Raw genomic sequence first — 15,933 nt, 5'->3', positions numbered from 1 at the left:
GTGGTATCATTCTGGGCAATGGTAGGATGCTGCTCAGGGCTAGGGTCATACCTGCCTAGGCCACATAATCCGAGAGCTCCACCATGTCTCTTTTCATGTAGTCCAGGGAGGTGCGCTCAGGTCATTCACAGCTATGTAGACAATGACAGAGTCATACTTGTACTTGTTGTGGAGTGACCTGAGTGCATGTGTTATTTGTTGGATTCTGGCACCTGATAGACAGCTGACTATTACCTTCTACTTATTCAGTCTAGTGACTGGGATATCAGTGTGCCTCTTGAGTCACCTATGATTATTGTATTGGGCAAGTTGTTTTGCCTTAGGTTCTTAGGTTGAGGGACACACTGTGTAGGTGAGCTATGTGTCTTGTGGTTTGTGCTGTGTTATAGTGGTCGAGTGCATTTCTGCCTTGGAGGTCTCTGCTGTTTTGGTAGATTTCATCCTAAGGGGTGGTGAAAGCCACACACACTCTGGCTAGGCTTATAAATGCCCTAGGGCAGATAGCCTAGTATGAACCTATGAACCTATAATGAAAGCCTCCACGAAGGTGGGTGTGTGGTTTGTGTTTTTATGTGAGGGCTGTGATGGTGGGTGCTCTGGAGGGCTGTGTGTTCCATGTGGTGTGGTGCAGGTGTTGACCTTCTCTTCTTGACCAGCTATTCCGATCTTGACTGGAGAGTACATGGCTTCCAGTTTGGAGATATAGGCACATCTCTCACAAGTCTGAGTGTTGGGAGGTAAGAGGAGATGGTTGTCTGTGTACATGAGGCAGTTGCTACACTGTCCCCAAGTTCACCAGTTTAATAGGAGAAAGCACAGGAAATGGACCTTTAGATATGCCAGGAGGGATAGTCATCATCACTAAGTACTGGAGCTGTTTCCTTACAGGATGTTTAGTGCTGACAGCACTTATGTGTGCTACAATAATTGCTACAAAAAGCCTGATTAAGTGCTATGCGAATAAGCTAATTGAAGTGCAAGAGAGAAGAGAAAGTTGAAAGTGATAGAAAAAACTGCCCAAACGGACAACAAACTACAATTTTAGAGCCAGAAACCACTCCTCTTGTGGTAGATAGGCTACCTAGTGCTTACCCCTCCCACTGATAAGCTGAAAGGCTTCCCTCTAACACAGAAGGGTCTGGGAAACTCAAAAACTTACAAAACAGTCCTGGATACAACAAATCTGTATCTAGACTACTCTAGTAACAGAAAAGGTGGAAAACAAGCGTAGCTTTTACTTTTTTCAGAAAAAACAGTTAACTTATAGCTGAAATACCTCAAAAAGGGTTTAGAACTGTGCAGCTGAAGCTCTGGATGCTGTAGACCTGTATTTAGACTTGTTGTTGTTGTGTCTTTCGGCTTATCCCGGTTAGGGGTCGCCACAGCAGAACTCCGGTCCACTAATATTTGGTAGTGGATTTTTACGTGCCGAGTTACCAGCCCTGATGCACAACCTTCAATAAAGGCACGCCCATTCATGCATGCCTCCACACAGAAGACGCTCTAGCTGAGAATCGACCGCGACAACGTCTTGCTGTGGGGCGACAATGCTACCGCAGCACCACTACCGTGGGTAGACCTGTATTTAGACTATGCTCTTCAATTTTAAGGTTAAGAACTCAGTAAGAAAAAACTCATAATGAACCACAGATTACTCACTTATAGTCAAAGGATAGCACTTGCAGTATGAAAAATACAGTTAAACATCAATGAAATGCAGTAAAATGCAGTTAAACAGTAATGAATTGCAGTAGATAGCAATGAAATATAGTTAATCAGTAGATTGCTTTGAAACAATAGCTCACAAATCACAACAGTATCAGCACTAATAAAGCAGCGATTCAGTAGATTACTGTCATCAATTTAGTGAGGCTACCAACAAGCAGTAATAAATATGGCAAACAGCAAAATGAACTAGAAAGAATTTTTTTGTTTGTTTGTTTTTATTGTAGAAAGTTAAGAGACAGAAAACAATGATACAATTCAAGGTTCAGAAGCAAAATGGGTAGGCCTTTGCTAAGTTCTCACTATAAACAGTAGAATGAGCTGATGTAATGTGGCTGAGCGGAGTGTTCAGTATCAACTTTATACCAGAGGTGGGCAAAGTCAAAGCCACCAAGAGTAGGGTTGCCAACCCTCCGTTTTTTTTCTGGACTATCCGGAAATCAAACTGATTCTCCGGTAGTCTGGAAAACACTGTACAAACTCTGGTATTCTGTTTCAAAAAAGGAAACAGACTATCGGAGTTTGTAAATCGGCGGCTGATTTACTATGCTTTTTTACAGAAAAGCATAGTAAATCAGCTGAAAACAGGCAGCAGGAATGGAAAAAGAGGACATTCCCCACCGTGTGATGAAATCGTGACATCACAAAATGGGTAGGATATGGATGGGAAAGGGGTGGGTAGGCAGGGTTACTGGTGATGCGAGGGGCGTGGCTTTACTCCGGTTTTAGCCACAACGAAAGGTGGCAACCCTAACCAAGACTTAAGACCACCACCACCACCACTACAACAACTGGGTAGGTGGGTGGGAAAAAAACAGTTGTACAGATTACAGAGATATGTATTAAAACACAAGTGCAGAAGACAATTGAAAATAAACACTTATCTTTTTCCAATGTCACAGCAGAGCAGTAGGCAAGTATCTCAAGATAAATGTAGTGTACTTGATGTGTTTCTAATGTTATTGTTGCTGTTTTATGGTACTTTGTGTTTACAGATGGAAATGTTTTGGGGAAGTTTGCACTTTTTTGGTGAAAATGTTTGTAATTTATTTTTTTAATGCTGTCTTCAAGAAGTTAAGATGCACTGCTATGGGTATTTTTTATAGTGGTTGTTTAGTGACTATGTGTAAGAACTAACTTTAAAAGTGAAAATGTGTGTGTATAACTTTATTTTGGGGGGATATGTTCATAAGTAAATGTAGTGCATTTACTATTCTACTAGGTACTTGTTCTCATGACTGTTTATGATAGTTTGCTTTTATAAGTGGAAATGTGTGTATTTTATTTTTAATTCTGTAATAAGTTTAAAATGTACTGCTTTGAGAAATGTCAAATGTGGCCGTGTTGCTATTGGGCCTGTTTTTAAATGCATTGTTGTGCTGGGTAAATTAGTGCTATAGGCAAATATGGCCGTGCTGCTATCGGGCCTGTTCATAACTGCATCGTTGTGCTGGGTAAATTAGTGCTATATGTTTATTGCTATCAGAATAGTCATGGTTAGTGTAATATGTAGAATTTTAACAGTTTTTTTTTTTTTTGCTTTTTTAAATAAACATAATTGTTTAATATGAGTAGTGCTTTTTTCTGTAAAGTTTATTTACTGTTACAACTGAGTAATGTGTCTGTTTTTGCAGTAATGCTTCACTTTTACTGTTAAAGCTGCATAATTTAAAGGTTTGTGAGATTTCAGTATGCTGTAATAACTTCACATTGTTATACGCATAACTACATCTCCTTCACCACTCCTTTGGTGATGTCATGGAAGGGGTGTGGCCAGTGTCATATTGGCCACACCCCATGTCCCACTTTGGCCTGCTTAAAAGGTGGCAACCCTATTTATAGGCTTTTTCTTCGACCTCTTTTTAATATGTTTCTGAAGCAGGGATTTTGCTGCAAGACGAGAAGACAGCAGGCCTATGTTCCATTTTTAATGAAAGCACTACAAATTAGTAAACTAGGACAGTTCTTGTTTATAATCCTCGACCTGATATTTGTCATGAAACCAAACTTGGATACTGAGCAGTAAAGAGTCATGTAGGATTAATATCACTAGACCTTTCTATCTTCTTCAAACACAGCAGCAGACTCAAATGTTACACACTGGACTTTCCCTTGCTTTGATTTCCATATACTGCTTAATAAAGTTCCATCGAACATGTAGTATACAATATATAAAAGTAATGGATCTACAGAACAAACTTATGTTGGTGTAGAAATGATTGCTGAGTGTGCCAGATTCTTGGTTTTAGTCATGTTCTGAATATGTTCATTACTGATTTTCAGCATAGAAAAAAAAATCATGTTCTTAACTCACACACAGAGTACAACTTCTAAAAGGATACAGTGATTTGAAGAAAGGGTGGCTTACACAAAAGGATCCACCACTTTTGAAGCTTTTAAAATTCTGTTTAAAATGTGGGTAACAGCATATACCAAATATGGTACAGTCAGAAACTGCGCAATTTTAATTTGTCGATATCTTACATGTAAGTAAATAGTAAAGGCAGACTGGACTACTTGTAAGTGCTGGCAAGTTTTAGGAGAGAGAGAGACAATGAGAAGGTATAACAGGTTCCTGAGAGCTAACATAAGGATTGAGTACTGCTTAATTGATGTCAGACTGAGTACTTTGACTGAAAAAACAAATGTATGAGTCAGCATGAGCTATGAATTCCAGTGATAAACTACACAGCTCACTGAATATAAAAATGATAGCATGATTCTGGCTGCATTAATACAGAGGAACAATATGAAGCTATCCTACAGATTTCTGTGAACACTACAGAACAGAAAATCCTCCCATTTCTAGGGATTACACAGCACATGGGATTTTTAACAGCTTTTTTGATAGATGAAAAAAATCTTGACAGAATGTCACCCGTGAAGTGAGATCTGACTTCATAAGACAATACTAGCTTTCATCCATAAGGAAAAGGTTACAACTGAAATCTTAGTAATTATATAAATCATCCTGTGTACAGTATTCTTCGAAAGGAACACCTTAGTACACAGGGCATGACAGCAAACTTATACTTGGCTGCTTAAAAGTATATCATGCAGCATTAAACTGTCAGGAAGGATGCATAAACAGTGAAGCAGAGACAAATCTGCAGAAGGGTTACAAGTTCAGTCTGCCTTCAAAGAGTGACTTTAAGGATGTCATGCAACAAGAAATCTACTTTCAGCAGAAACACAGAGGTGTAAAGAACAGCGAGCATAGATTTAACAAATGGTACACAGCAAGACAGTGTTAGTACAACACCAAAGAAAGCTTAACCCTCTGTCCAACATGTTTAGTATTTTTCTTCTACTTTGATACTTTAAGTTGTTTTAACATTTTTGTTTTCATTAAGTTAATGTTCACGATACCAAAGAATTCAGTTTATCAGACAGCAAAACTTGTTTTGCATGACTACATTTGTTAAAAAAATCTGGACCTGAATTAATTGCAAAATGCTAAACAGTGGCTACATTATGTTACTTCAACATTTTTGAAACAAATACAGTGGTCTTGTTCACAGAGTCATGTGATTCAACCCGTCTCAAGATTAGCACAATTTTATCAAAATAATATGATATGTACATGTACTTATACAAACACACACACATATATATGTATATATAAATATATATATATATATATATATATATATATATATATATATATATATATATATATATATATATATATATATATATATATCATATATATATGTATATATTTATATATATATATATATATATATATATATAAAAATAACAAGTGAGAGATCCTTGCTGTATTCAGATTAAATACAAATGCATTACTGATATAATTCACATAAATGTAATAATACATGGCAAAAACAAAAAGTCGGGACACCTAAAACAGTGATTAATACTGGAAGCACGTATTCGGTTCCATATTCACATAGTTCCATGGAAACATCCGAGTAACTGAATTGTGGTCTTGTACTGTACATTGTTTATATCAGCTTCGATATCTAATATTATCTGTTTACTCTTCTGTTAGGGATTTTAAAGCAGTTAACAGACTTATATTGGGCCCTAAAGATTCTCAAAATTCGCACAATTCTTTTAAACCTCTCTCACTGTCTCTCTCTCTCTCTCTCGTGTCTCATAAAAGCTATAGCTTTCAGAAACCAGTTCCACTGCTAATGCATCTTATTAAAAAAATTATAGCACTAATGGTCTTTAGGATGTTTCCCTTCTAATCGATTTTTAACTGCGGCCATAATAAATAAATCTTTTTTTTGTCTATGAAGAGGCAAAGATTCATAGACCAAATGTAGGCTCAATGGAAATCTTTAAATGGTGATGTACAAAGTGCTTCCAAACACTAAAGGTGAGTGTGTATGAAATTCTGCCTTATTTTCCAGCATCAGTTTCTTCAAGTATCAGTGTAGTACTGGGTGAAATGAAAAAGGGACCACAAATTACTACGTCCAGCGTACACAATATAAATATGAAAATGTGTTTTGACATATGTTAGATGTTATGTTATGTTTTTAGCACATGTGCAAACTTTGTGTGTGTGTGTGTGTGTGTGTGTGTGTGTGTGTGTGTGTGTGTGTGTGTGTGTGTGTGTGTGTGTGAGAAAGGACATTACAGAAACTGGCATGATATAATACAGATGTAAGAAAGGACATTACAGAAACTGGCATGATATAATACAGAAGTGTAGCATATAGCTACAAACTGTGGTTCTGAGAAATGCCAGAAGGTTCTGTAGTGCCAAAGGATCAGCTTCTTATATACAGAGCTAATGAGGTAAGATGGAAATAGCTCACAACATTAACTTCTAACAGTTGCATTTGCTGGCTGAATAAATGACAGCAAAACATGATATAACTTCTAGTCTCTTGAAAATGTCAAACCATTTACTACAACCTAATGTACACATTTTTGTAAATAACAGGAAAGCTCCTGTTATCCCAAACAAGTACACACTGATAAACACAGACTGAAGTTTGTATCAAAGGTCAAAAGAGACAACAAAATAAAACAACTGCAATGGCCACAAACCTCATTTAACCTGTAAGAGAGCCGTAATCTTTGGGAAAATATACTTCTGCATTTTCGTACTCATCTATTTCCTAATCTTTTTTGAATGAATGCACTGTTTTAAACAACTGCAAGGTAAACCCCATGCACATAATCTGGCATTGCATTGTAGTACAATGAGGCAATAAAGAAGACAGATAACATGCTAGCAATTTTTGTAAACGCTGTAATATCACACACAAAATGAAATATTAAAGTCACTGTAAACATCTTTGATAAGATGGCATCTGAAATAAAAAAAAAAATCATCTAAAATACTGCATTCTTCAAAGAGCCCCCTGTGTGAAAATGGAAGGTGCTGTTTGTTTGGTTGAAAGCAAAATTGTTGATTTTTAATGAATTCTGCATTTCATCGAACGTATTTATTCAATGTATGGAGAATCCATTAAAATAGATGATACGCATGCATGTTTGAGTACATTTGAATGTGTGCATGTGTGTGGGTGAATGCATTTGTGTCAATGCATGCATGTGTGTGTGTGTGTGTGTGTGTGTGTGTGTGTGTGTGTGTGTGTGTGTGTGTGTGTGTGTGAGAGAGAGATTTGGGTTCCGGATGACTTTATGGTGGTTGGCGCAAGATCTAACAGTGAAGTAAGGAGTTTCTCTTATTCCTCATTTTTGTGTGATCTTGGAGTTAGTATACATAAGTAGTAGGGGCATGGGTGGTCTAGGGGGGCTTGCCCCCCCCCATAAAATTTTTTTTTTGATAGTTTGAGCCATTTGATGTTTCATCTTACTATACTGAACAAGTGATTTAGTGAGTTTCAACACTTCAGTATTGATACAAAATAGAAAAGAAGATGCTGGAAAGAGTCCAAAGAAGGGAAAATCGAGAAACAAAAGGGTTACTTATGGAGCAAGACTGAAACAGCTAGATCTATATACTTAGCAGGGATAAATGAAAAAGAGAAGGTGTTTTAGAAAAAGTCAAATACCTCAGCAATATAAGGGGTAAAAATAATAACAGCATATTTTAAATCAAATCATGGGGAAAAATCTAAGAGTGTATACATCAAAAAAACAACAAAGAAAGGGATTTCTTCCCTCAAAGAATAACCAGAACATGGAAATTATTGCCTGAGAAGATATCATTGGAAAACAATGTTAAGGTACAGAAGACCAAACTAGCAGCATTGATGGGAAAAATAGCCAAGCGTTTTCTAATATTTCCTTAGAGTAGGACATTTTGTAACAGAGATTTTGCTCCTATAACGTGGATATTAAAGGAGTAAACCTTGTAGAATCAATCTTACACAATATAAAGATAAACATTCAGCAATGAAGTACATTAGTTCTGGAAAGGATCTATACAAAATTACATCTTGCTACATCAAATCGAAAGTATCTAAATGCTGAAGATAAACAGGCACAACCACTAACGTCAAAATATAAAAGAAAATAATAAAAAAGGTTTTTACTCCAGAAACCCCCCCTTACATTTATATTAAATACATATAATAACTCTATGTACCTACAGTTAAAAAAATCAACACAAAATGAAATTCCCCTCACCTTACTCCTGTTCCATCAAAAGCAAACTAAACAAGCATGAAGCATGAACAAAAAATAATATTAGCACTCCTTACGTCATAGTAATAAAAGCTGCACTTATTGTTACTGCCATTTCCTATATATGGACTGATGATTTAGGATTGAAAGGAAATGATTCCAATAAAACATCTTCCCATTTTGGCGGCATCACGGACATTTTTTAACTTGGCTATTTTGCAAGGCTGCATCAGCCTGCTGTTGTTTTTACTAAAGGTTGGATTCCTAATCAAATTTTATAAAATCATTTTAAGGTATTTGAAGCTTACATCAGTAATATAAGACCTTTATTGTTATTGTTGATGATGATTTAATCTAACAAGGATTAAGTAAAACAGAACAAAAAAAGGACAACCATGTGTACCCTGACTACAGTTATTGTGCTTGTGGGAATAAAACTTGTGGTTTAATATAGAATTTCCTAACATCTAAAAAGGGTAAGTGAGAAGACATATATGCAATTTACATACTTTATAAAAAATGTTAAATGTAAACCTGGTAAGTTACTACAGAGATACAAATTCACACAAGAACTAGAAACCTTACTGTGGCAGTTTCAAACTATGTAGCTGAGTTAATGAATTAGCCCATGATGATGCTGACTCTGTGGCATAAAGAGACAAAACTATGATTATGACCCAGATAACCCAGGTTTATAAAATGACCCAGCCACTGGAAGATCCAGCTAGGAAAGGTAAGGATGTGCAAACAACATCAGTTAACCTGTCCTGGAGAGATGGGGCAGCCTGCTCCCTTGCAATACTGACCCCAGTGGGAAAAGAGTGTCACTGCAAGGCAGCATAAAGAGCAGGAGACAAACACCCATCAAGCAACATGCTTGCTCACCACAAGCAGAGATGACACAAGTGGAACTGTGTGGGGGTCAGTTTTCATTATTCGGCGAGTACCGCTTGTCCATGTTGCTGTAAGGCAATATGAGTTAGGGTAGTGAAAAAATCTCCAAAGATTACGGCACCCAGGACCACAATACCTGATGTGTAGTCCCCCTGTTAAGGGACAACTAGGTGTTGTCCTACTTTTGGTTGTTCACCCATCCAGGAATGGACCCCAGTATTGGGGTAAGTGCAACCCTCAGATGGAGGAGATGAAGGGTACTCTAACTGGCTGGCTGATGGAAACAGCAGTCTGGTGTACAAAAATATTCATTAAAAATCAGTCAAGAATAAAATAAACAAATGATTTGTAGTAATTCTTTGAACAACTTAAAACAAACTAGAATAAATGAGAGAAAATTGTCAAGGGATAAAGGTGACTTTCACAATAAAATAAAAGCATCTTCTGCAGGGTGACATGCCCCCCCAATACCCCCCCACACACACACACACACACAGACACACACACACTCACACAGACACACTCCACATCCCCACAACTCTAAATGTACTAACTCTAAGATTGCATTACATTGAAAATAAGGTGACATCATCATCCCCACAGTTCTGTAACCTCAGTTAAAATAGTGTCTGTTCTTTCATGGAATATGAGAAAAATCAAATTAATGAATCATGTTCCAGCTATATCTATACTTATCAAACACTTGCATCTCAGGACAAAACTGAATTATGGGGTTTATATCATAACATCGAAGTAGTAAAACGTCGAATGTTAAAATATCGAACCCAAAACAGCGAATGCTGAAAATAGTGAAGCTGCAGAACATCGAATTCTTTTCTAGGGAAAGAATTTGGTGGGCTATTTCTGCTGCTTCACTATTTTCTCCACTGTGGTGCGAAGGTTACAGACCGGGTTAATGTAAGTGTGTGAACGGACCAGGTTAAGGTGAGTGTGGGAATGGGATAGTTAGGGACCTTAAGGTTAGGGAGCGGGTAAGGTGACTGTGTGATAGTTAGGGGCCTCAGGGTTAGGGAGCGGGTAAGGTGAGTGTGCGATAGTTAGGGACCTTCGGGTTAGGAAGCGGGTAAGGTGAGTGTGCGATAGTTAGGGACCTTATAGTTAGGGAGCGGGTAAGGTGAGTGTGCGACAGTTACGGACCTTAGGGTTAGGGTTTGGGTTAAGGTAAGTGGATAGATAGTAGTGTATGTACGGTTTAGTGTAGGGTTAGAAGTAGGATTTTAAATGTATATGTGTGGATTACTTTTTTTGGTGTGCTTGTGTTGTGTGTATGTTTCTCGGAACAGCAAATTTTTTCCCTGGGAAAAAATTTGCTGTTCTGAGCTTTCGATTATATCACATTTCAACATTCCAAGTTCGAGCTTATGGTGTTCGATATTTTGGGATTTTGATTATGTGATATACACCCAAATTATGAGCTGGGGGATCTGAACTTAGGAATCAGCATAAAATTTTACATTATTTCAACTGCACACTTAAAGGTTAAGTAGTGGGATTGTGGATAAACACTCAAAATAGAATCTTGGGTTTCATATATAATACCCTGGCATCTTCACTTCCTGGGTCATTCTGTAAGAGGTTTCAAATGCATAACATATAAGTAGCAGAACAAACATCATTGTCAGATTTGACCTGAACTAGAAGAGATAAATAGCCATTAACCACAGGTCTCTAAAATGGAGCTAGTAAAGTTAGCTGAGAGCAGTGGCAAAACATAGGCAAAACTGGCTTCTTGTTTACTCTGTATGGAAAAGCAAGATTAAAATTAAGATTAAAAACATTAAATTATTTTTCTACATCTAAGAAAAGTAATGCTGCTAGGTTAAGAGAATGTTGGGTGTGACTGAGAAGACTGATCGTTTTTCCCAGTCATGAGTACTTCTGTGAAATAAAACTGGCTTGCCTGTAAGGTGTAAGATAACACAACAGAGCTGCACTCTGTTCACAGCATCTGTTACCTACAAATTCATGAACCCAGCCTCCTTCCCACAGTTTGCTAGCAGAATAATCAAATGAATACCCATTTACAATCAAAGAATTCAGTTCCTTTTAACCTCCTCATTACCGATCACAAGGAACAAACATCATAGCAGAAATCACAGCTTCTCTACTATGTTCCCCCATATTTGGGAATCCTTCCTCTCAAAATTCAAATTTATTTCCTTCTTTCTAGACTTCTGAGCAGAACTCAAACAATATCTAGCCAAAGAAGCTACCTGTAAATGCTTCAACCAAAGTGAAGTCACACAATCACCATACTCCCATTTCCAGGTAAGGAACCATTCTCTCATCAGAAATACAAAAAATTCAAGACATGATAAGATGAATAATCCCCTTTCCTCTTCTTGTTTCCTTCTCACCATCCACATATACACACCAAATACGAATCTGACACTTTCCCTTCTTCTCCCAGGCCCACTGCATCTACTATTATTACTATCTATTACTGTGGAGACATGCGTGAATGGGCGTACCTTCGTTGAAGGTTGTGCGTCAGGGCTGGTAACTCGGCACATAAAACTCAACTACCAATCATTAGCGGACCAGAGTTCCACTGTGGCGACCCCTAACCGGGAAAAGCCAAAAAGACACAACAACTGTAATACTTGAGCTTTGTATGACTTACATAGTTACAGAGACTATTTTTTTTTTGTTATACCTGTATTTTATTGTATTCCTATACATATATTGTCTTTTCTGGACTAAAGGTGAAAATGGGTATAGCTACTTAGCTAGCGTATGCAGTGCCTGGTATAACTCTAAGTAGAGGATCAAAATCAAAAGATCTTTTCTATGAGTTGGGGATCAAAATTTAAAAAAAAAAGGTCTTCTGCTTGAAACTGTACCAAACTAATTGCTACAAATGTAGCAAGCAGTTTACTACAGTTACATTACCACATACAAATTGTTTTATTCCTGACCATAAACATAGAATTGGCATTCATTTCTGAATGCTAGTACTGGAATACCGCACTATGGGCAACTCCCAATTGCTCCTCCCAACACCTTACTCCTAGGGTAGCTGACCCACCAACCCACCCCAGCTATGCTACTAGATTTGGACCAGTATTCTACCTGTTAACAAATGAGTATAAAATAAAATAAATGTAGTTTATTGGTATATTTGACTAAAGTACAAACAGAGTTTGGTCTCACAGAAGGATTCTCAGTGGGAGTGGGTACGCATCAGGGTTCGGCTGTGAGCTCACTGCTGTTCAAACTGGTGATGGACTACATCAGCAAATAGGCCAGAGGGCACACATCAATAAAGCTGCTTTATGTAGACAATGTGGCATTGAAGGCAGACTGTGAGCAAGAACTTCAACAAAGGATAGGGGGAATGGAGTGCAAAACTGAAGGCACATGGGATGACACTGAGTACAGATAAGACAATTGTAAAGGCAGCAAATGAGGGAAATCAGAAGAAGCTGAGAATTGATATAGAAGGGGAAATAGGGGAACACGTTATCTGGAAGGAGTGGTTGAGGAGAGAGGAAGGCTAAATGAGGAGATCAAAGTCAGAATCAAAGGGGCTGAAGCCAAATGCCAGAGAGTATCAGGAATAATGTATAATAAAAGAATGCCAAAGAAGCTGAAAAGTAAGGTGTACAAAACAGTGGTGAGACCAGTGCTATTATATAGTGCAGAAACCTAGGCAGTTCAGGAAGCTAGAGGTGATGGACATGAAATGTCTGAGATGAGTGGTAGGATGCACAATGTGGGACTGACAAAGAAATGAGGACATCAGAGCAGAAGCCCAGGTAGCTCCACTTGCAGAGAAGGTCAAAGAGAGCAGATTACAACAGTTCAGGACCATATGCAAGAAAACAGAAGACAGCCTGGCGAAGAAGATTAGGGAGGCAAGAGGAAACAATGGAGCCTAGCAAACAGATAAACGGATTGTGTAAAAGAAGACCTGCGACAGTCAGCCATAATTGTCAAAGAAGGTAGGTGAGTGGCACTGAATCAAGAGAGATTGCAGCAGTTGACCATACATAAAATGGGAAAAAGGGGATTGATGATGATGATGGGGTTGTTTAGGTTACAATCCCACCTTTGCAATGTATCACAGTTTAGATGTATGAAATTTGCTGCTGCTTACTAAAATACATTTAGGGCCTTCAAGAAGCATTGTATTGCACTATGAACTTTATACAACAGTGACTGCAGTTTAATATTCCACTAGGACCACAATATTTGAATCATATGTATGTTGTTATTAGTACTGAATAGTCTGTCAAAAATTCAGAACTGTTTTACTGATCAAGCAGTAAATATGCAGGGACACCTCTCTAGGGATCACAGATTATAAAATGCTAATGCATTTACTTACAGATAGTGTGTGAAACCTATGGTAGTTAAAAATGCAGTGTAAAAACATTCTTCTAAGGTGGGGCTCAGATATGTGTGGCCTCTGATAGTTTAGATATTTTGCAATCATTTTATCTTGAACTAGTCCAACTGCTGCACTCTGTTTTACATTGTGAATTGCTGTACAGGGACTAGAGGTCAACAGAGTATGCTTCAGTCTCCCTTTGTGAAAAAAAAGCATTTTGGTCTCATCACTTAACAAAAAAAGAAATGAGACATTATTGTGCCAGCTTCAGTTAGTAATGGGGTTTTAAGCAAAAAGCCCTACCAAGATAATATGTAAATTACCATGACATTGAATCTAATATGACAGATGTGACTGTTGTGATGTGAAAATGTACTGTGCATTAACAATACAGGAGATTTTTCATCAAATCATTTCTTTGGATCAGTTTCAAATCATAGCACTACAACAGAATGACCGCATGTCTGGAAATGAAATACACTTTAACGCAAACAGTTCTTGATACATTTTGTACCTACTTTGCATTGTAAAAAAAATACCTATCTGAAAATGAGAGGCTGTCCTCTTCAATACGATTAATATTAATTCAAATTTTATAAACACTAAATAACTAAATAAGTGCTGCTAAATATGACCACCTTGTTTCTTTCAAAAAGATCAGCTTGAACTGTTTTGAGGTCAGTGTCCAGAGCGTTGAAAGCCTGTTTGCGTTTCTTGGCTAGCATTTCCTCCAGGTCCTCAATTTGAGCCCGAAGCTTCTTGTTTTCTCTCTCAAGGTTCAGCTTTTCAGTCTCAAGCCGTTCTCGCTTTCCCCATTCAGCTGCATTTTCAGCCTGTAGCCTCTCCATCTGTACAAAAGCAAGCAAAGGCACATGATAGATCAGACAGGAAGAGTCGTGCAGCTGTTAAAGGAACATCACAGCCAGTCTAGCATTTCAGTGCACTGTGACATGCATAACGAGCAATGGCTAAAATTTCGAATGCTGTCATCTTTTGATACCAAAGTAAAGTAAGACCTCAAAAAGCTTCAGAAGTAATACAGCAAAAATCTATGGTCATTTAACGTCTTCTGTGATAAAACTAAATAGTAGTTACATGGTTCTTAACACTATTGTTGTGTCTGGTTACTGACAGCAAGTGTTCCCTGGTCAATATTTCTCTGGCACACTTCACAAAATTGTTACCAAGACATGTAATATTACCATTAACAACACTTATACTTTTTTTTCCACCTGTCCCACACCATCTTGAATGCCTGTTGAATTCACTCTCGACCACCCATTTCAGAAGTCCATTCCCCCTGAGTTCACAAACTTTGAGAGCAGTAGAGTTGTTAATCCCTATCATTTGCTGCCTGATCCCCCTCTTTTCCCCACTGTTTTTCCTGTGCAGAATGACCTCTTCACATTTCCCGGACATGATCTTGTGTACAAACATCATGTCTCCTCTGGTTTCTCAAGCCTATAGCCATACTTCTTTCCCTCCATCCCACTGGTATTTTCTGGCAGTTTTCTTCAGGAGTGCCTCCTACAGCCTGATGTTGCTTTCCTTACATGGCCTCCAGAACTGCAGAAAGTACTCAAAGCATGGTATAGCAAGCGCCCTGTACAGTGGAAGCATTACCTCTTTAGTTCTGTTATCTACCCACTGGGGATGTACCCCATTATTCTGTTTGCTGCAACCAAGTCCCATTCATTCTGCTCACAGTGGTCTAGTCCAGGTATGACCATCACCCCAGGGCCTTTTCCTATCCACGATCATCAGTCCCAATCTCCTGGATGATACCTTATAACAAGGTTGATATGAACAAAGTGAAGTATTTCACATTTGTTTGCACTGAATCTCAGTCACCAGCTTTCTGCCCACTTGTTCAGCTTTTGGTAATCCTTCACTTGACTCTTTTCCTTCTTCCTCCGATACTGCACCTATCTGTATCAGAAAAGAAGCTGATTCTGCTCTTCATTGCTTCTCTCATGTTTTGGACAAACACATCAAAGGGGACTGGACCAAGAAGAAATCTGTGTGGAACTCAACTAGTCATGTTCCAAATTCCTGACATTGTCCCTGTCAGCACACCCTCTGTGTCCTAACATTCAACTGTGTGATTTTCCAATTCCTCAGTATTGAAACTACCCCCAAACTTCTCCAGTTGCATATCAGCCTAATATATAGGACTAAGTCAATGGTTTTCCTAAAGTACAGGTAAATTACTTCTTACTAGTACTTCCCTATCAAGTTCACCAGCACCTCAGAAATAACACTGGATCAAATCTGAATGATGGTCCCTCTTAGCCATGAACTCATGGTAGTTGCTGTCCTTAGATAGTTACTCTGTAGAAATGCTACCAACCTCCCTTTTGGGATTATTTCCAAAACTTTCCTGGCCA

The 15,933-nt window shown here is 38.1% G+C and overlaps 1 protein-coding gene across 1 annotated transcript in view; it reads right to left on the bottom strand.

The window, feature by feature from the left end:
- The window catches only part of CCDC102A (coiled-coil domain containing 102A), a 402,094-nt gene that overhangs the window by 198,616 nt on the left and 187,545 nt on the right, over positions 1 to 15,933 (bottom strand). Inside the window, exon 6 of the mRNA XM_044081499.1 lies at positions 14,185 to 14,394. Within this exon, the coding sequence (XP_043937434.1) occupies positions 14,185 to 14,394 (210 nt within the window). The remainder of the gene's footprint in view (positions 1 to 14,184; positions 14,395 to 15,933) is intronic.

The sequence above is a fragment of the Protopterus annectens genome, chromosome 8.part0 (assembly GCF_019279795.1).
Source record: "Protopterus annectens isolate FY-2018-M chromosome 8.part0, PAN1.0, whole genome shotgun sequence".
Taxonomy (NCBI): domain Eukaryota; kingdom Metazoa; phylum Chordata; order Ceratodontiformes; family Protopteridae; genus Protopterus; species Protopterus annectens.
This window is presented reverse-complemented; position numbering and strand designations above follow the sequence as displayed.